The following is a 21,788-nucleotide window of genomic DNA, read 5'->3' as shown; positions in this document are numbered from 1 at the left end:
GTCTCCGCAGCGCGCGGTGATTGGCCGCGACCCTGGGCGTTGGGGGGCGGGCGCAGGCGCGGTGCTGTTATTGTTCCGCCGTGCGGCCCCGCGGCTCCTGCGACCGGCGGCGATTCACGGCCGCGCCGCGCCGCCATGCCGGTGAGCAACGCCGGGGCACAGACACGCGGGGCGGGCTGGGAGTGGGATGGCGGCTGGGGACGCCGCGGGCCGCTTCTCGCACTCTCGATTTTTCACTGACGGGAACCGCGGCCCGTGGGGATCGGTGGGGCGGCACGGGCCCGGCGCAGAGCCTGGGGGTGACGGCGCGGTGCTCCGTGCGGCTTCACTGCGGCATCTGTGCCGTCCTGGGGGGGGGGAGGGTGGGGTGCGGGATGTGGGATGCGAGATCCCTCCCCACCCGGATGGGAGCAGCTCTGCGCCTGTCAGAGCCTCTGCTGAGGGCCCTGGGGATGCGGAGGCGAGGAGCTCCGGGAGCGGTTTGTTCCTTGCTGACCTCCGCGGTGCGGGTTTACAAACGGCTGAGTGCTGATCCGTGGCATCGCTCAGCGGGCGGCACCTCGGGCTGCGGCCAGCGGCTTTTGGAGCTCCTCTGTCAGGAGAAGCGCTGTCAGCACTGTCAGTCGGTTTAGTGTCAAAATCCGCGTCTGTAACCGAGAGAGAAAGGCAGCGTGAAGTCCTGAGAGCCAACCTGCGAGTTTTCAGAGTGGTTCACCTTCAGCAAACGCACTGAAGCTTGTCTGAATTCCCTTCAGCCAATGCCCGCTGCTATCTGCTGATGTCATCGGTGAGGTTTGAGGCTGTTTCCTTGTGCTCTCTGTTCAGACAACAAGCTCCATGAATTTAAAGGAGTGGTACAAAAGCCTCTGCTTCCAGCAAGCTGTTTGCAGGCACGAAGTTGTCTGTTGAAAGATTTAACAGATGAATGAAATTCTCAGGTTTTACTCATTTGGTTTCCGCAGTTGCAAACAGAAGATTGCTTTGACTGAATAAGTGCAGGGTATTCCCTTAGCTTTAATTATAAACCAGTTCTGGGCTAAGTGTGGCTTTTATGATTCTGCTGAGAAGCATGGGTCTACAGCTTAAGCACATGGGTTTGTTACAGGAGTGCTGCAGCCTGTGAGTGTTTTGCCTTTTGATAATTGCAGATCAACAAGCCTGAGAAGCCGGACAGGCCAGAGAGCTGTGATAATGTCAAGGTGGTTGTTCGGTGCCGGCCCCTTAATGAGCGAGAGAAAGCGACGGGGTACAAAATGGCAGTCAATGTGGATGAGATGAGAGGAACCATCACAGTCCACAAAACAGACTCGTCCAATGAGCCTCCCAAGACATTCACATTTGACACTGTTTTTGGACCAGAGAGTAAGCAGCTGGATGTCTATAACCTAACTGCGAGGCCTATTATTGACTCCGTCTTGGAAGGCTACAATGGTAAATTCCTGATTTATTTCATCTGTGTTCCTTGTGTTGTTGGTGTCCCTGATGATCTAACAGGAAGCCTTCTTTTACGAGGGCCACATCTCTCTATTGTTTCTATTCTGGTCTCTGACCTACAGCAACCAGATGGTGCTCCTTACAGAGTACCCACCGTGGTGGTGTGTGCTGAGGTTGCTAACAGCGGGAGATAGTAGTGAGCAAGTGAGCCAGCTGAGGTTGGTGAGCTGTATGTTTTCATTCTGGCTTCTGTCTGCAAAAGATATACACTTTATTTCATTATCAGAATTCTCAGCGACTCTTCGCTATGCATTTTCAGTACCCCAGCAGCTGCCATGGTCCTGCACTATCTAGGTATGCCTATTCTTCTTGTGCATATAAGTGCTGCATTTTCATCTCTAAAACTTGCTGTTACAAACTAAGATGACTAGTTACACACATCGGCCCTGCCTGGCAGATAATTGGTTGCTTCCTGCAGCTGGGAAGAATGTGTCCGTGGTTTGTGTGTGTTTGTTATGCATGTAAATACAACATGTAGAAGAAAGAATACTGCAGTAAGGTAACAAATTACTGCTTTCTGTAACTGCTTTTGATCCGTGCTGTAAGCAACAGATTAAGAAGGTTTTTAAAGGTTTGCAAAATACCTAATAAGCTTTTGTGCTAACACACCCATCTTCAGCTGATTAAAATTCATTTCTTCCCAACAGTAATGCCAGTGACTTGACAATGAAAGTAAAACCTTAATTTGAGTTGAGCTTAATTTGTGCAGGGACAAAATTAATTAACCTCTGTGTGTCTGGAATGTCTGGGCTGAGATCTCAGTAAACTTTCTCATTGGCTTCCTTGGGGATGGTTATCTAGTCCAAACTGTGGCTGCGTTTGCAGGTTCAGAACTGGACACTTGTACTGTGACCTCTGTTGTGGGAGCCTTGTGTTTCTGCTGTGGCTTAAAGTGCCAGCAGTCGTTGGTTTTGTGGTTGGTATATAATGATCTTTCTCTAATTGACAATGCTATTAATTAGTCTGATTTTAATTATTTGCGTGTGAGCCCTAAGTGTACTGGTTCTCAACCCTTTAATTGCTCTATACAGCTAAAACAAGCTGACTTCTTAAATATTTTGCAGGCTGGATAAAGAAGTGGCTTGAACATTTTTGCTATGGTTGTCCAGCATTTCTGTTTCTCATAGCATTGAGCAATGCATACTGGAGAGGGTGAAGAGTTTCAAGTTCATAAAAGTGTGTTTAGTGCTATCGGACTAAGAATTGATGAGGTAAAATCGCAGTTATAGCAACTGCATGACATTCATTAGTATGTTCTTATTCTTCAGGCACCATTTTTGCATATGGGCAGACTGGAACAGGCAAAACTTTTACCATGGAAGGGGTCAGAGCAGTTCCTGAGCTTAGAGGCATTATTCCAAATTCCTTCGCCCATATATTTGGTCACATTGCCAAAGCAGAGGGGGACACAAGGTAAACACCTTCCTTTACTGCTCCTGTCTTTTGTTTGTCCATCTGTAGAGGAAGCCTGACCTCAGTAATGACTTAGGCCATTCTTGATGGGGTGGCAGGAATGTATTTATGTATGGGTGCTTTTTCTTTGCGTTCTGTGTCTCTGGACTTTAACAAATATCTTGTTAAGAAAGCTTCCCAACTGTTTGCCTTCAGGTTTTTGGTTCGTGTGTCTTACCTGGAAATTTACAACGAAGAAGTGCGGGACCTGCTAGGAAAAGACCAGTCACAGAGGTTAGAGGTGAGCCTGCTCTTCTGAATCTGATGCCTGTTCCACTCCTTGAGCAAGATTATTGTAGAGACCAGAGAGCATTTGAAGGGAGCTGGGAGGTTGGACTCCTCTGTGTGTGCATTGTTTCCTTTGAGATACAGCAGCAGTTGGATATCACCACTGATTTCTTTGAGTCTTTTCAGTTTGCTCTGTTGTACAGTGAGGAACTGGCTTTCTGCTGAGTCAGTTTCATCTGTGCAGTTCTACTGTAAAGGCCTCTTGGCAGTCATTCTAGGACTTAGTGACTGAGATTTGAAATCTGTATTTGCCTCTAGGGAGGACCAATGAAGTATTATCCTGCTTGAGTCTTGATTCCCTAGCTATCCTTTTGGAGTACTGCAGTGTTCTCTGTGCAAACTAGAATCTGGGGGAGTAAATCACTGTACTAATACAGTGCCACTGAGAATTGCTGTGTGGGCTCTAAGCATGCTCTTTCTGCTTTTCTCTTAGGTTAAAGAGAGACCCGATGTGGGAGTTTATATCAAAGACCTTTCAGCTTATGTCGTAAACAATGCAGATGATATGGACAGAATCATGACTCTGGGCCACAAGAACCGTACGTAGTCCCACAGCGGGCAGACTGACAGCTCTGTCAGACAGAGTGAGGCTCTGATTTTGAGACTTTGAGATCTTGCTTCTAGACCTGATGCTGGAGAGCTCAGCTCATTCAACTGAGCAGAGCAAAAGGGGTGTCCCCTCCCTAATGCCTTTTGTGCAGGGACAGGTGAAGTGGGCTGTGCCTCAATCAGCCAGGCAGGGGGAAACAGTGAAGGCAGTCAGCATTGTCAGGGCTGCTTGTGCTTGTCATAGTTCTTTCCTTCTGCTCTAATCTGGATGAGGAATGACTAGCCCTGTGTTGTGAATAGAAGGTTGTTGATGCTTTCTGGAAGACTTAATTAAGCTCTTTTATGAAGTAAAATTCTGACTTACTGTTGCTGCTCATGTGGATTGCTTTGCTCTTATTTATTGAAAAAAAAAAAACAAACAAAAAAAACAAACCAGCTTTTTGCATGGATCAGCTGCCAAAGTGTTAGGCTAGTGATTTTTTTTTTTTTTTCCCCCCGGTAACTTTTTAAAAGAAACAAATGAGAGCTACTGCTGCTCTTAGGATGGGACCTGTGGTCAGCTTGGACCTAATGAAGGCAGCAACACTTCTAGTCTAGGCTGGAGGTGTGCTACAACTTCAGTGTCCAGCACAGTTTGCTGAGTCTGAGCATCTTTTCCATCTTCTGAAAAAATGGGTTGCACGTAGAGTTGGGAGTAAATCTCCTTTGGAACATGTAGAATGTTACAGGAGTGTGATTCATTAATCTTTTTCTCAATTAAAAGGTTCTGTTGGTGCCACAAACATGAATGAGCACAGCTCTCGCTCGCACGCCATCTTCACTATCACCATCGAGTGCAGTGAGAAGGGAGTTGATGGAAACATGCATGTGCGCATGGGCAAACTGCACCTTGTGGACCTTGCTGTAAGTAGAACCAGCAGCATCTGCCACAAAACATGGTGGGCATGACTCCTCAGGACTGTTAAAGGCTTTGAAGCCCGGAATTCTATCTGACAGCTGACTTCTGTGGAGGATTCACTCAATGCTTTAAATCAGATGTATGCCAGAAAGAGCCTCGAGGGTGTATGGACTTGTACTGGTATGAGGGCTCTGTTCTTCCTGTGAAGTAATTGTAAATAATATAGACTACACTGAAAAGAGCATGCTGGATATTAGAACTGGATCTTTGCAAAGTTTTTTTTTCCAGTGTAATCACCCTAAGGGATTGTGACCATGCAGTTCCTCACTCGTGCAAGTTCCCACCCTCTGTTGCTCACTTTGAACCAATGTAGTTGTGTTGGTAAAAAAGGCCTTGTAGCCCAGATTTTACTCTGGAGTACCTTTACTTGGAGAAGAGGCAAGGAAGGGGACACTCAAAGCCCTGTGTGTTATCTGTTGCTTTATTTACATGAGGTGTGTTTATGTCACACTATGAAACTACCTGTAGAACAATTGCAGTGTCACCTTATTCCCTTGACCTCCCGGTAGAAAAGAGAGGAGCTGAGGTGCCTTGTAACTGCTGACTTGTTTCTAATAATGTTTTCATTCACAGGGACAAAACTGTCATTTTCTCAGTTGTGTTACTTCCAGCAATTCAGAATTTGCTGGCACTGAAAGCTTCAGATGACACCTGTCACTTGTCTTGTTAATGATGTCTGAAGTACATAGCTAGGTCCTCTAATAATGATTGAGGTGCTTAGAGACTTGACCGTTGGCAATGATTTAGGGGTAGCTATGCTACTTGGAGAGAGATCACGTAGCAGGTTTCATTGCGATTGCTTTTGCTTCCTTTTCCAGGGTTCTGAAAGACAAGCAAAAACTGGAGCAACGGGGCAGCGACTGAAGGAAGCTACTAAGATCAACCTCTCTCTTTCTACCCTGGGGAATGTCATTTCAGCACTGGTGGATGGCAAAAGCACTCATGTGCCCTACCGTAACTCCAAACTTACCCGACTCCTTCAGGATTCCCTGGGGGGCAACTCCAAAACCATGATGGTAAGCTGTGAGATGCTTTGAGAAATTCCAGCTGTTGATCTCTGTTCATACAGGGATAGCACAGTGACTTTGCCATGAGAACAGCCTGCCATTTACCTGTTCTTTTCAGAGCATTGCAGTTGAAAAAACCTTTTACATGCTTTTGGTGTCTTCCTATCTGCACAGGCAAGGATCTAAACAAGATGTAAATACACGTGTGTAAGATGAAGTAAAAGCTGTGCTTAGGTAGACAAAAGTAACCTCGATGTAAAAGCAACAGGAAAGCTTGGGAAAGGATGGCAGTACCATATTGTTGGAGCTAAGGCTGGGTTCCTGTGAGATCATTTGTCCTGGACTCTGATTCTTTACGCTCCATTAACTTGTTCTTCCATGTGTTAGTGTGCAAACATTGGTCCAGCAGACTACAATTACGATGAGACTATCAGCACTCTCAGATATGCAAACCGAGCCAAGAACATTAAGAACAAGGCCAGGATTAATGAAGACCCCAAGGATGCTTTGCTACGTCAGTTTCAGAAAGAAATTGAAGAGCTTAAGAAAAAACTGGAAGAAGGTGAGATTCCCTTTCCACCTAGTATTTCTCTCCAGCCTGATGCTCGTTCTGCTGCTGTGAAAAGTCTTGACTATTTGAAAATGTCACGTGAATTCAGTAGCTGATTGCAAGTCACTGTTCTGGCCCTGATGACCCAGCAGGATGCTCCCAGAGCAGGGCCTGGCTTTGCTCGCTAGGTGGCACTTGGCACTAGCATAAGGTGATGGATTCTGGACTGAATTTAGTGTGCTAAGAGCCTGAAGGGTCTCTGGGTATGATTGGATGTGGTGTAGGGATTTAAAGTGCGTGATAACAAAAGCTAAATATTTTCTTTGCTTGAGGAGAGATGCAATTTGAACTAAAATGAAACGAATTTGTGTGGCTAGAACTGAGACTATCTAATTAGTGCACAGAAGAAACAAGAAGCTTCTTTAGGCTTTGGAACCTTATGGGCTTGTGATAATGATTAATCTACCAGCATTCAAGAATCTTTCCAGAAGGATTTTTCCTGAATAATGCCTTTGATGTAACGTCCATCTCTAAAGATGCTCACAGCACAAAATAGCTCTAGCAGTAACTCCAGTAAGGCTCACTGCTTGGAATTTCTACCATTAAGGAGAAGCAGGAAATAGCAATGCTTTCTTCAGGGACTGGAATCTAGACATAGCTGCTTCATCCCTAGGGTGCTGCGGGCGACTTCTTAAAGTCGTAGTTACTAAACTGTAGAACAGATAGCATTGTTCATTTGACCATTTTCTGTCTCTGATGGAAATGAAGGTGTTGTGAATTTCTTCTAAGCAAACATAATGTAGCATTACAAGGATATGAGGGTACTCACCATAGGGTTATACACACTGACTTGGCAGCATTATATGGCTTACAATCATCTTCCTTAATTTTCCAAAGCTATTGCCAACCATCTCCTTGAAAGTTATTGACTTCTGCAGCTACTGATAAGCTGATATCAGATACTGCTGCCTTCAGATAAGTGCTGCTGTCACAATAGCAAGTCAGTGTTATTGGAGGGCTCTGATGAAGCATCAAAAAGCATACTTTTTGTTTCTAGGAGAAGAGATATCTGGTTCTGAGACAAGTTCTGAAGAAGAAGAAGATGAAGAGGATGATGGAGAGATTGAAGAAGATGGGGAGAAGCGGAAGAAACGGCGGGGTAAGGCAGCAGAGAATCCTGTCAGTGCCACCAATTTCCTTTTGCCCAGCAGCTAGTGTCAGGAGCTATAGAACCAGGCAGGGAGAAGTGGAGTTGTAGGGCTGCCCTACTGCCGCTGCAATTATCATGCCTCCCTAGAAACACAGCTATTTGGTGCTGTCTCTGTAGCTGACAGCTCCGCTCCTGTGTGGTATCTGCTTCCACTTGGGTAGTTGTGCTTGTGGTAACAGCATCTTCTGTGGTGGTTCCCTGGTTGCCGCAAGGTGGCTGCGTATGGCTTGTGACTCATGTTGTGGAACTTCCCCTGCTCACTGAGATGGGAGGAGGAAGACACCAAAAATCAGCGGTAGGCAGATGTGTTCTCCTATAGCCATTCTCACGGCTAGACGGGGATTTTGGCTGTGGTGTAGGCAAAGGATTCACTGTCCTGTGGATGTTCAGTATCTGGCTTCATTCTGGCGTCCTATTTTATGCTGATAGAGGAAAAACTTGACCTTTGGGGGTGTCTGTGTGCTAGCTGAAAAGCTAAATGGGAGCTACACATCCCTTATTTGGGGGCACTCTGGAAATCCCATGGCAAAGTCTACTTTATCCTACACTGTGGTAAACTAGCACGTAGTGTCTAAGCCCCAGAGGATGCTGCTGAGCCTAGAATTGCAGGTCATGGTGTACCATGGAGAACTGGCTTGTAGGGAGCCTGCTACATCCCTGGAGCCTTTGTTTATTCATGGGGAGTAGGGAAGTCAGGCCCAGTGCTGTGCTTTCATTTCCAATTTGTCCAGTAAATGCTGGCATTTAAACTGCCTTCCTGTCTTAAAGCACTCACATCTGTTTAAACAGCATTCCTACATTAAATAGATGCCCCTTCATTCTGATATCTGTCCAAGCAGAATCATAAATTACACCTGTCAAGCCTCGTGTTGGTAATACACCATTTTACTTCATTTTTCCCTGCTGGTGCTTTCTAGAAGTAGGAAGATTGACCATTCTATCCATCAAGAAATAATTTCTGCCCAAATCTGCCACAAGAGAAAGCTGTCTTTAAAATACTGCTTGAAAAGAATAGAGGGGAAATAGCTGTCGTTTAACTAGAGCAGCTTGTTTGGAAGTTAAGTTCCCTAAGTAGGGCTGTGCCCAGCAGGAGCTTTGCACAGTAACTGCCCCTGTGTAAGCTGATTCTCTCTTCTAGACTGGGAAGTGTACATTGCCATGTACGTAACACTGGAAAGGATCCTGGTCACTGAATCTTCTGTTACTGTAGATATCCACAGCCACCTTCACTGTGATCTGTTTTTCTGTGCTATTGCTTGAAATGGAAGCAGCCTTGGCATGAGATTTTAAGCTATGGGCTTGTTAAGATGGGTTTTAACTGAACTGTCTCTCTGAGCATGCCATTCTGTGCTGGGAAATGATGGCTTTGCAAGCTGAGTCTGGGAGGGATTCTGGCAAATGCTTCCTAATGAGAACTCTGTGCCTTTTAAAACTATTTACTGTCTCTTCTGGGTTTCTTTTCCTTAGAACTAACTTCCCATCTGCATGTTTCTTCCTCTCTGGGTTTTTCTGTGGGACTCATTTCTGTTTTCCAGGCAGTAGCAGCAGCAGTAGTTCAGACTCCACATGCTCTGTCATAGAGAAACCTCTGGATAAGTCCTTCACTAGTGAGTGGGAGCTCTTAAGTCCTTTAAGCTTTGGCCTTTCCATGATCTGTGCATTTCATTTTGCAATGCTGCACTTTTCCCTGCTATGTCTATTGGAAAATAAACCTGAACTTACAATTTGGCTAAAGCATGCCTTTCCTTTGTTGCTTTCACGCTTGAAATGGTGGTTTGATGTGCACATTGTCAGCAAGACATGAGAATGGCGAGCATTTCAGTAGGCTTACTTAACAAGATTTAAAGACATTTGGGAAACGTTAGGTTGGAAGTTTGCAATTCCTGTTTTAAACAATCCCTCTAAAATGTCAGGAAGAAGTCTGAGCAGCTTTCTTCTTGGAAGCTGTTACGTTATATTGGATGTTGCCTTCCTAAAACTAAGTTTGGAGTGAATGAATGAACAGTCAGCAGTGATGCTACGCTAGTTTTGTACTAAGAAGGAAAACTTCTTAACACTGGTTTTATTTTGGCAGACCTTCAAAAAAAAAAAAACCAACCCAAAACCAGGGCAGTGGTTGCTGCTTTTTCTTCAGACTGCCTCATGACTTTAAGTTTTTGGTTGCCACAGGAGGGCATAGTTGAGAAGAACAAAGGGTCTTGATTTCTAGCAGCGAGGAAAGTTTGGTCTGCTCCTGATCAGAGGAAGGAAGACTTACAGTCAGTGTTTGCTTTTAAACAAACAAACAAACAAAAAATCATATTTTGGACCTTGACTTGTAGGGGCTTTACCAGTTGTTGTGGTTATAGTGTGTAGCTGTAATCCACACTTCTGTGTGTGGAGAACCTGGGAAGTCCTGCTGTATATACCTAACCTTTAGTTATACCTAAATAAATGTTAGTAGTTGTGTTAGTATAAAGCATCAGCTCAGGGGAAGTGTGATCAGAGGTAAGAAGGCTCACAGCCTAAGTGTGACCTGTGGATAATGGTGATACATTTGGAAACCTGCTTGCTTCAAATTTGCTCTTTCGAAGCTTGCTCAAAACCTGAATATTTCTCTTTGGATGAGGACAGTTAACAGCAAACCACTGATGGATGGATCAGTCCATCTCCTTCAAGTCTGAAGATGTTGCAGAGGTTGCACTGAGCTTTTGTGGTTCGTCTGTGTGGTTTGGGATATTAACTGTCCTCACGTGTAGCCCTTCTGCATGTGGTGCCTTTCATCTTTTCCCTGTCCTGCTTTTTTTACTGCATTTGCTTAAATAACCAAAACTGGCTCTATACCTCTATGGAAGCATCAGTTACTGCCAATTAACCTACTAATATCTTATGTGCAATTGTCATTATCTTGCAAAAAAATTGGCTCAGTTTAACTTGGTTAAAACTTAAGTCTTCTGTATGCTAAGATTTTTGCAGGTAATTTAAGAGAATTGGCTGCCTTCAGGAAGGGGAAAAAACACTAGGTCTGTTAATGAAGAGGAAATCTACAATCTGTTTCTTAGGGCATGATCTTTGCGGCAGGCTCGTAATGTTACACTTAAGTTCTGCATTGCATTGGATGGGCAGAAGAATGCAGGAGTGAGTTCAAACTATCCTGGATATGCAAAGGACATTACAGAAACATTCTGTGCTTTAGCACAAAATGATGATTCATTAATATTCACTCTAATGAGGTTTCATTTCTTAGTGATTATTCCGTTTTCTACTCTAGAAACATGCATGTAAAATCAGTGCTTGTTCTGATGCTGATAAACTTTGTTCCTAGCGATCAAGCAATAATATATTTTATTTCCTCCTTTCTATGTGTGTGCTGCCTCTCTGCGGTGTGCTTTCTACTTCCTCTTAATGCAAGATCAAGCAGGTTGGTGTAATTTTGATTTTTCACTAATAGATTTTTCAGCTCCTCAAAATACAATTGCAGAGCTCGCTAAAGGCTCCTCCAACTCAGTGTAGTTCAGTCGTCTCCAAAACTGAGAATGCACAGGGCTGTGTAATAACATGTTAGAAACCTTTATCTGGTTCACCTCTTGATATGGTGATCTTTGTATAACACTTCTTGAAATAAAACTTCGAATTTGGGTTACCTGAAAACTAATTAGTGAGGGATTTTCTCTGCAGATCCAGAAATAAGTGTTGAGTATGTAGCTCTTAAATTTAGCAGATGGAAACCAAGATATTTTCTGCTGTAGCGCTGAAGTCCTTACAGTGCTCTTGTGTGCACGCATGCTTACAGGTGCCAGTGTATCTTTGCCTCTGCTGGAGGTTATAAATGAATATAAACAAAAGTGAATGGCACGAAGACTGAAGGGAAAGAAGCCTTTTAGTGAGCAACAACGTTTTCAAGCATACTTGGACCGTATGCATTGCATCACTGTGGAAGTCTCTTAATACTAGACAGTTTCTATTAGTTTCTAGGCATCTGGATTCTGTGGGTAATTCTCTCATGTCCAGAGAAGAGCAAAACAAAGTTAAAGATTTGTCATTTTGTAACGAGTAAAGGGGGATGTAAAACTTGTGGGAGATGTGGATTTGGGGAGATCTGTATAGGCTGGGTTCCAGTCTTCTTTTTTCCTTTAGTTGGTCTAATCTACGTAATTAAGGTAGCCAAGATTCTGACTCAGGCTTCTCTTTAGGCAGTGTTTCTTTTCCACAAGTATTCTTCATGTATTTTGTTTAGGCTTTTATGTTCTAGTACTCAGTTCTGTAGTACTCCTTCACTGTAAGTACTGGAGGCAAATAAGCAAACACTAAAATGAGATTTTAAAGACTGAGATGTGCTCAGCTTGGAATCCACGAGTTCTGACATCGATAACTGCACTTAAACATTGAAATAAATTTTAACCTGAGGGGAAAAAAATGCTGTGATACAGAGACTGTATTATTTTTGTGAAATATTTTTTTCCCCACTCTTTGAAAGGGAAAAAGAAAGTTTCCCCTGATAAGATGGTAGAGATGCAAGCAAAGATTGAAGAGGAGAGAAAAGCTCTTGAAACTAAGCTTGATATGGAAGAAGAAGAAAGAAATAAAGCCAGAGCTGAACTGGAGAAGAGAGAAAAAGATTTGCTTAAAGCTCAGTGAGTGCCCTGCTCTGAGTAGTTTTTGTGGTGTTGTGGGTTTTTCCTCCCTTAATCTACAAGTCAGATATCAATATGTGGAGATGCATGGTGAGATGCTAGTCAAGCTTTGTGTAAGCTGAACATCAGCTCTTGCTGTTATCAGAGTGAAAGAGGAGCTTCCTCTGTGCTTGCAGAGTAGAGCAGGTAGCAAAAAGAAACTTTATTCTTCTACCACTCTTCTCTTAGCCTTATCTAGCTGAGATGGCCTAGAAACTTAAAACGAATCCTCTGAACTCTGGAGACCAGTGAAGAGCAGCAGAACTGCTGTACTGCTTGCTAGTGGGCAGTAACTATATAGCAAAGTGAGTTTCTTACAGCCCATGACCATGTTGTAGGCATGCTCAACAGCTGCTGGCTTTCCTGGCTTACCTCTCAGCTGCACTGTTGTGACCTCGTTTCTCTTGCTTCTGTTCCATTACAACCTGTTGCAGTCTGTCTGAATCCCAGCATCATTGCTGGGCCCTTGGGGTGGGAGGGAGCACCCTGGATATCCTGGTAACACCCCTGGCACCGGGCAGCCCCTGACAGAGGGAAACGGCAGCAGGAGAGACTTGTTTGCTGAGTTGGTTTTGTTTGCATGAAAGTGATGGGGGCTGGAGTTAAGGAAATCCCTGTGCACTGCCTCACCCCTACTTTAAACCTTTTGCAGCTAGGCAAGTTTTTCAAGCCCTATGAGTGCTGTCTGGGATGTAAAAACTGAGCTGAACCTGACTGAACCTTGTGAGCACTTTAAGACGGGAAGTTGCCAACTTTACCTGTCTCTCTCTAGACAAGAGCACCAGTCCCTGCTGGAGAAACTGTCTGCGCTGGAGAAGAAGGTGATTGTAGGAGGAGTGGACTTGCTGGCAAAAGCAGAAGAACAAGAGAAGCTTCTAGAAGAATCAAATATGGAGCTGGAAGAACGAAGGAGGAGAGCAGAGCAGCTTCGCAAAGAACTTGAGGAGAAGGAGGTGGGTTGTATTCCCAGCTATCTGGAAGTGGTAGGACACACTATTACTTGTCTTTGCCTCTTCGTGTGGATTAAATATGACTCTACTCTGAAGCTCAGTAGAAATCAAACATTTCAGAGGCATGTGTAACCAGTGCTCACCTGCAGGACAGTGTAATCATGTTGAGTGTCAGCCAGCCTGGCTAAGCCAGGTGTCTTCGCCCTTGGCAGATGCTTTGTTTTGTCCAAGTTACTTCCCTTCCTGTTCATATTGTTGCAAGTATTTTCTTTGATTGTGCTAATGTCTGTTGTCTGTTAAATGTTGCGTACAGCAAGAACGCTTGGACATTGAGGAGAAGTACACCAGCCTCCAGGAAGAAGCACAGGGAAAAACAAAAAAACTGAAGAAAGTTTGGACCATGCTTATGGCTGCAAAATCAGAGGTCAGTGTTCTGAAGCACTCAGCTTGTGGTGGAGGAACTGTAGGTGGAAAGAGCAAGCCATCAACTTTGTCACTCTGGTTAGAGTGCTGCAGGTTTAGAAATCCCTGTGTGCTGCCTGCTTGGTTTACGCAATTTTAAAGAGCAAATTAAGCTTCATGTCAGATCTGCGTGGGGGTACATTGTAGAGCTTTTCCTCAAGGGAAACAGTTGGTTATTTCTGAGCAAAATAAAAGTTGTTTGGCGGTCCAGTCTTCTGCTTTGCAGCTGCTCAAATCCACATCTGCTCTTAGCTTGCTGCTCCTTGTGCATGTTGCTCTTATTCCCTCTCGGTCACATTCAGTCAGTCACTTAGTTGGTATCGAACCTTTCTGATTCATGAAAAGCACGTTTTTGTCTTCGGGAGCTGAGATTTTCCTTGGGATCTTGCCAGAGATGGAACTTGTTTGCACACTTTGCCTGCTATTGGTGCTGGGACTGACAGAAGGCTGATTTCATCTTTTCTGAGACCAATAACTTAATACTGTTTTTAACCATCTCTGAGCTAGAACGTTTTGGAGGATTTATTCTTGAGAGAAATATTCTAGTACTTCTAGCTAGAGTTTGCTTTCATTTCCCAAAAACATACAGGCAGAAAACAATTCTTTTAAGTTGTTATCGTGTCTTATATTAGTTCTGACCTCTCGTATGCTTTGTCCACAGATGGCAGATCTGCAACAAGAGCATCAGAGAGAGATTGAAGGCTTACTGGAGAATATTCGGCAGCTGAGCAGGGAACTTCGTCTTCAGATGCTTATCATAGACAACTTCATTCCTCAGGACTACCAGGTACAGATGAAGAGCTGAAGCCTTTGATGTGGCCTTATACAGTATTCACTTAGCCCTCCAGCATTATTTAGTCCACCAGCAAATGGAATGAGCTGGCTTCCAAAGGCATTGACAGGCAACTTGACTGACACTTGTCTGTTAAGCTGTACTACAAATGTGCACGTGTGAAAAGTTCTTACTGCTGTTATGATTGCATCGACATAATGGTAAATCCATGCTTTAGTGGGAACTTCATCGTGCACAGCTTGGGAGTGATGTTGTTCTGTAGTCTTCAGATTATAAAATAGGGGTTTTGAGTGTGGTATGGCTGTTTGGATTAAAAATACCTTGGGAGTGGTCAAGGCTGTTGTTAAGCAACTTGTCTAGGCTTTTGGGATGCATGTTTTGAGAAACACATCTGGACTGTAGGTTGTGCAACTCTGTAACCTTAATAACCTTATCTTCTGTCTAGGAAATGATTGAGAACTATGTTCACTGGAATGAAGACATTGGAGAATGGCAGCTGGTAAGCTAGCTTACATACAAGCTAATGTTAGCATAAGCTTTTGAGGAATTTAACTGAGCCCAGAAATAAACTGATAGAGCTGTACAGTGCTCAGTAAAACTGACTTCATTTCACTAACGGACCTTTTTGGTTTTTTTGAGAAATGTGTTGCATATACAGGAAACAATATGAGGAAACAGACTCCTGTCCTGGACAAGAAAGAAAAAGATGTGAGTAACCCTTAATAAACTCTTATTGAACTGTGTAGGTTTAAGTTCTGCTTTCTGTGTCTTCCCCTTTGTGTTCATGGGAAAATTGTTCAACTTCAGTTTTCTTGTTTGAAGTCTTTCTAATGTTACAGAAGAGCAGCTGATCAGTGTACTAAATAGTTCTGATGTTTTGTTACTTTTCTTTAGCCCTTTGAGGTGGACCTTTCCCATGTTTACTTAGCTTACACTGAAGAAAGCTTGAGGCAGTCTCTGATGAAGCTAGAGAGGCCGAGGACTTCAAAGGGAAGATCCAGGCCCAAGACTGGTCGAAGGTGAAGAACTTTGGAGTATCTGTATGTAATGGGGAGTTTTCCCAGGGGAAGGCCTAAGCTTGTGTCTGCAAACTTGAGACAAATGTTTGGTGACTTATAGCTAAGAGAAAATGCTAAAATTCCGCATGATAGAAGGGTTACTGATGTCAAGTGTAGTAGAACCAGGCTGAAATCTTTCACTGTGGTAAAATATTGTCCAGAAAGTTTTGTCTGGGGGGGGTTTTGATTTCCTAATTTCACATTCCCCTCTTCTGGCTGCTTGTTTTTGTTTCCCTGATTGCTGGTTTGGCCTAACAAGCGACACACTGACAGCACAGATACCTTTATTACTGGAAAGTAATGTGTGCTGGGGAAGATTTCAGCGTGGGTGTTCCTGATGCTTTGTGAAAAAGTCGATGATGTGTAGTTTTGACCTGAGAAGTGGCTGGTCCCTGTCTTTCCTGGACAGTATAATGATGTGTGTGGTATTATTTTATTTTTTTTTTCTTTTCTTTTCTGCTCTCCAAACAGAAAACGTTCTGCAAAGCCAGGCGCTGTCATTGACTCTCTGCTGCAGTAGGTGTGACGTGTTCAGAATTGCCGTAAAAATCAGTGAGTGTGAAAGGTTTGGCCAGAATATGGAATTTGAGATGGCACAGTTTGAAGTGGCTGTAGAATCCATGCCTGGCTGGTATGGAGCTTTAATTAAAAAAAAAAAAATGTATTTTTCCTTAGTTGCCTGTATACTGTATGTTATATTAACATAATATTAAACTGGTATATTTTATGGTTGTGGAATTCCATGTGTTAAACAATGTGTTGTGCAGGGAACTATTGTTGGTAATCCTTGAAATGTATAGAAAACGAGGATTCTAGATGTGCTCAAGTACTAGTCATAATAGCTCAAAATGGTCAATGGAATCCTAAAACTTAATGCTGGTAAATCTGTGTCCTGCTTTGCACATAACTGGCAGCTTTCACTGTTGTCTTCCGTTGCACTGATCTGTTTGAATGTGGTTGCTGCAAACCTTTGAGTTAAGAGCATCAAGCCTTTTTATTTAAATATTTCACTGTAGTTATTAGGCTGATCATACTGTGTATTTGAGACACAACTCTCTTCATTTGCAGTCTTGCTGTACAAAAAGTAGTTGGGTAGAAGAGTACTTAGAACTACATAAGCCTGAGGTTTGTGGGAAGGGACCATGCTCTCTTTAAGTGCAACACTAGTTGTCTAATGCTTTGATTTTTGTCTATTTGTGTGATCTGCTGGCAACGTGGAGAGTGAGGGCTGATGCACAGATAAGAGAACTCTTTTCTTCCTCTTAAGGCTGCATTGCTGCGTTGCTTTGGCTGCTTTTTATGCTTCTGAGCTGGAAGTGGTTTTAATTGGTGTGAATTGCTTTGTTGTAATCTGGACAGCACAGATTATTTGAGGGGAAGGCTTTAACGCTAGAGGGACTGAACACTATGGCTCCATTTGTCTCACTCCTGGCCACAGCTGAGGATGAATTTCTCCTGTGTGAGAATAGGCATGAATTTCCCAGTTGTCCCAGTGCTGTAACATCCCCTGAAATAGCTGATGCTGTTCGTGTCTGTGTGCACCATCTCCTGTTTCTGACTATGCTTTGAGGGGAAAGAAATCTGCTCTCTGCTGATACCCATTTATGGTGGCTGCTCTTTTTCTTTGCTTTTTGTGCTGCTAACAGACACCGAACACCTCAATACATTGCTTTTGTGTCACAAAAATGAATCTCCTCTGGGCTGTGTGCTGTATTAACTCCTGCTGGAGCACAGCAGTTGCAGGTACCTTAGCAGTTCCCGTGTCAGTGTGGTGTTAATTAGGTATGATTTTCATTTAATCTTAGTGTGTTACCTAGAGTTACAAGAAAAGCTGTGGTTAATAACACAGACCGAATACTTGAGCTTGGTATAAGGAGCAAGACAGCTCCTTGGGTGTCTCGTGCCTGATAGTAGCCATGTCTGCAATTACCAGAACATCCCTGTGAACTGTTTACTGCAGTTAGAAGTGGATTGCCCTTTCTTATTGTCACCATGTTGAACTGGGTGCACCTCATGAGTCTGGAACAGCTCCAGCTGTAACGGTTAATTTGGGTCTTGCAGGGGCATGTTTTGATCTGGAGATGCAGTCAGTGCAATTCAGAATGAGTTCTAAGCTTTCCCCTGTGCGTTTTCTGAAGTGTTTTTTAGGATCCTGATGAGGGAGAAGAAAGTATTCCTCTTCTTGGGGGGAGAGGTGAGCAGGCCTGGCTTTGTCACCCAGATGCGTCGAAGCTGCCAATCCAAACAGTGGCAGTTCTTTCTAGTCCAGCATTTGGGAAGAGGTAAAGAGTCAGGATCTTTGTCAGATCTGAACTAGTTAGATTTCTTCTTGAGGAGTTCATCTTATTTTAAATGTGCTTCAGCTAAGAATATCGTGTTAAATTTGTCAGCTAAGACAGACTGAAAATGTCTCAAATGCCTTTTTTTGTCTTAGAAACAGGCAGGGATGTTCTGGACTGAGCAGAACAAGGGCAAACTTTATTTCCTCTTGTTTAATGTCTTGCTGTGCTTCATGCTGTTGAATAATCTGTTCTGAAGAGTGTTTCTCCTGAACAGTACTCTCAATTCTCTGAATTCTTCACTCAGCAGACGAAAACAGGGACTGTGCATCCTGACTCTGCATTTACAACATATAAAATCTAACTAGGAAGGTGGAGGCTTGGGTTGAATTCCTGTTATTTCTGCTGAAAACAAAAGTGCTCTGCATATTTTAAAGACCCATGAGGCAGAGAAAAACTTCAAGTAAATAATTGCACTGCTTTGTAATTAGATGGGAGGAACTGGTTGTGATTTCCTGGTACAGGGGCTTGTTTTGGAGAACAAATTTTCTGCTCTTACCCGAGGACTTTGTTTTGATGTAGATCAGTCTTCATGATGATCTGTCAGCTTGGCTTACCTTTTCACTGTGCTGTTTTGCTTAAGTTTTGGAAACTTCCTTTCAAAACAGAGCCCTGCTTGCAGGTTTGCTGTATGGGCCCTCGCTGCAGCTCTGGACAGTCAGCAGTGATGTCAAATGTCCCTTTACCATGTCTTAAAAGAGAAGGACTTAAGTTTGTATGGGTTTTTGATGGCTCAGTCGACGGAGCCATCTTCATCCCAGGCCAGTCCATGCCACTTAACTGTAACACGTATATAATGTGTATTCATTTTTTGTCACCAAAGCTTCCCCTCATTCCAGCAAATCGCAGAGAGTTTCTCTGGCCGTGTTATTTAATGCTGTGTAAATGAATCATTTCAGAATTAACTTGTTATGGAACCTTTCTTCGGGTTCAAGGGAAGTGAAAATGGTCCTTAGTGCCTTTCAGTAACTAACTCAGTCTGCACACCCAGCTCTCACCTTTCTCAGCCGTTCTGCTTAGCTGGTTCTCTGTACATAAGAAAAACTGCTTATCTGTTTGTATAACGTGTCTGGCTATTTATTTGTTTTCCAACTGTTTATTTTAATATTCTTTGTTGTATGGTTAAATTTTATTCCCTACGCTGTACATATCAGTATTGTGTTCCTGGAGCATGAAATAAAATTGTTGATTCCTAGTTCTACCTCTCTACCTGTTTTTCAAAGAACTTTATCCATACAGACTCTTTGTAAATCCTTTGAGAGGCAGAAGTGATGTCAGGAGGGGCAGCTGGAGCATCCGCATAGCTGTGAGTGGGTTTGGGGTGGTGGGGGGATGCTGCTGCCAAGCACTGGGCTCTCTCACGAGAGCTGCAGGCAGGGCAGCACGAGAGTGGGTTCAGCAAGACTGCAACTAAGATCAGGACTGGAAAATTGTCCCATGGAGCAGCACCACTGCTGGCAGGATTCTGAGCTGCCCTGGAAACTGGAGAGTCTGAGCAGGGGCCACTTCACTGAACTGTAGGCAGTGCTGTGTGTGGTCCTGCCTTGTGTGTGTGTGCACTGAACAGCTGCTACTGATGAGCAGAAGGCTTCTCATCCTGCCACTGTTTTCCTTGAGCTACAGTGCAGGCCTGGTGCACTCTACATAGCGTGAAGTTGCTACCTGCAGAAATGTTTCCTTTGCGTTGCATTTCTTCTGGAAGATGTCTCAGCCTGCTCATGCAGCAGGTAACAGGTTTTCTGTGGTCTGCTAACTCTGCAGCTTCCCTGAGTATTCTGACTCAGTTGATGCACAAACCAAACTCTTCAGTCCTGGGACTTTCCAAGGCACTCTCCTACGCAATGCCAAAATTGCAGACTGATAGATTCCTAAGTACCTGTGAGGCTGTCCTCTGCTATTGGGGAAAGCCTGACCACCACCACAGCTTTGAGTTGTCCCTTCCATGGGTTGCTTTTGCTATGTTCTCTCCCTGTTCTTTCAGCTGCAGCCTCTTTACTCCTGGGCCACCTAGGGCTATGCCACAGCATAAAGTGAGGGGGGAATCAAATATATACACTTGCTAGGGACTTGCTCAACCCCATACTCGTTACAGCCCTCCCATTTCTCTAGCTTTAGCCACATGATTCTGTGAAGTGTGGGCACTGCTTGTGGCCTGGCTTGTCTTAAGCTGTTTCTAAGCAAAGATTCACTCCTTGCAGGTCCATTTCCAGCAGAGCCCTCCCACTGTGCCAGCGCAGTCTGAACTCTATTCACCTCACCAGCACAGTTTTCTTGCAACTTACACTGCAAATCTGCTCCCATCTTTCCTATACACACAGTCAGCAAATTTACTCAAAATATATATATATTTATTTAAAGAATCATTATAAATAATCTTTGGAAATACAGTATCAATATAATAATTATGAAGAAAAGAATTTCTCTTTTACTAGTTGTTGGAGCAATCTATGTAGGTCGCTGAGGAACTTCTCCATTGAAGTAGTGTTGCCTGCTGTCACAGGACATGGTGCCTGCAACAGAAGATAGAAAATTGTTGGCCCAGTGCCCTGCTTTTCCTACATGGGCTTGGCTGAGAGGAGAACTGGGCAGTGCATGGCTGCGAAGTGCTGAGCAACGTGCCCAGAGTCTGTGTGTCTTCAAAGAAATTGAGTTGTTGGTAAGCAGCAGAACCCCAGTGTGCTGCAGAGCATCCACCTGCGTGCGGTGCCATGGGGCTGAGGGCAGTGGGCTGTCCTGGGGCCAGGCAGAGCCTTACCTTGAGGGAGGTGCTGTTCAGGAGCTGACGCACATTGAGGAAGAGGCCCTGCAGGTTCTTGTGGCAGTGCTGGCTCTCCAAAATAATTGCAGAAGCTTCACATAAGAGCTCAGTTCTGTTCTTTGTCTGCAAGAAAACGCACGTGGCTGTTTAAGAGACTGCTCTGCTCAGCTTCTTGAGTGGGTTAGAACAGCACAACCAGTGCACTTCTGGTTTAAGGGGTAGGTGGCTCAGCCTCCCCCAATTCCTCTGTCCCCAGATGCAGCTGGCTCAGCTCAGCCACATCAGCTCTGGGCCTGGGCTTTGTGCAGCTGCAGCTCTGCAAATCCTCAGCCCCGATGAGGTGAGAAGAAAAGCATCCACAGTGGTGAGGAAATCATTCTGTTGCTTTCCTAGTAGAACGTGCTGCCTTCCTGATGCTGCCTGTCTTGGGAAACGTGGCGAGTAGGTGGGAGCTGTACCTGCTCCTGTTCCTTCAGCTTGCACCTCGAATGCCTCCAGTAAGCAGCTGGCCCAGGTCTGCAGCTGTCAGACACTTGCCCAAACCCTGCTCCCTTCTCCCTCTGCCCAGGGACCCAGCTCTGCTCCCTGCTTTGTGCCTGCAGGGGGCCCTTTCTGTGAAAACAGGAACTCTGGGGCTGGGCTCTCGCCATAGGCAGCAATTCTGAGAGCAGAAAGAGGCTTTATTATCTGCCATTGAATCTTCCGCTAACTGAAGAGCCTTCCTCCAGATAAAGGGCTAAAGAGGGATAGCACACCTAACGGTGCCTGAGACACAGCACCGTCAATGAGTGTGGGTGTCTGAGAGTGACACGGGGCTCCAAGGCAAAGGAAGAAGTTCCTCTCTTCCTTTCTGAAAACCCCACACAAACAAGCTCTGTGCTGCTGAAGCACACGCTCAACACTGTGCTCCATGTGGCCCTTTTGGCTGTAGAAGAGCCCAAGTGGTGACGGTACCCAAAAGGCTCCTCATCCCATGCAGCTCCCACTTCAGACTCCATCCTGCTCTCCCAGCACCTCCCGCAGCCCTCTCTCAGCTCTTGATCTGGCTTTCCTCTTACCTTACTGCCTTCAAAGATATCTGTCACGTTCATCTTGCCACAGGAAACCTTGAGAGAAACAGAAGAGAGGAGCCATTTAGGGAGATCGATACCAGTCTGTCTGCAGGTGTTGTTCAGACACACGGACTGCATGGACATCTCAATGCAGCTCAGCCCCCCTGGCCCAGTGCTGTGCTCCATACCTCTTTCTGCATGTCCTTCACTATCCGG

General features: G+C 44.5%; 1 protein-coding gene across 4 annotated transcripts; it reads left to right on the top strand.

Moving 5' to 3' along the window:
• On the top strand, positions 1–18,957 carry KIF3A (kinesin family member 3A). Of its 4 annotated transcripts, XM_003210494.5 has the most exons (19): positions 565–787; positions 1,149–1,431; positions 2,763–2,907; positions 3,103–3,187; positions 3,668–3,773; positions 4,547–4,686; positions 5,560–5,757; positions 6,136–6,310; positions 7,356–7,457; positions 9,044–9,115; positions 10,900–10,908; positions 11,965–12,121; positions 12,933–13,113; positions 13,424–13,534; positions 14,234–14,359; positions 14,811–14,864; positions 15,005–15,073; positions 15,260–15,384; positions 15,895–18,957. In XM_003210494.5, exons 1-19 carry the CDS (start codon positions 779–781, stop codon positions 15,941–15,943), a joined length of 2,196 nt encoding a protein of 731 aa, XP_003210542.2. In that variant the 5' UTR covers positions 565–778; the 3' UTR covers positions 15,944–18,957. The 4 variants fall into 4 exon arrangements, with proteins under 4 accessions (XP_085093194.1, XP_003210542.2, XP_019476050.2 ...); XM_085237068.1 differs by lacking the exons at positions 565–787; positions 9,044–9,115 and adding an exon at positions 1–141; XM_019620505.3 differs by lacking the exon at positions 9,044–9,115 and having other exon boundaries at positions 568–787.
• Positions 18,958–21,788: the final 2,831 nt, after the last annotated feature.

This window comes from Meleagris gallopavo, chromosome 15, assembly GCF_905368555.1.
Source record: "Meleagris gallopavo chromosome 15, MGAL_WU_HG_1.1, whole genome shotgun sequence".
In the NCBI taxonomy this organism is placed as follows: Eukaryota; Metazoa; Chordata; class Aves; order Galliformes; family Phasianidae; genus Meleagris; species Meleagris gallopavo.
This window is presented reverse-complemented; position numbering and strand designations above follow the sequence as displayed.

Coding starts and splice junctions, on each gene's coding strand:
- KIF3A (XM_003210494.5), top strand. Junction 3,188..3,667: donor ACCAGTCACAGAGGTTAGAG/GTGAGCCTGCTC, acceptor CTTTTCTCTTAG/GTTAAAGAGAGACCCGATGT. Junction 6,311..7,355: donor TAAGAAAAAACTGGAAGAAG/GTGAGATTCCCT, acceptor TTTTGTTTCTAG/GAGAAGAGATATCTGGTTCT.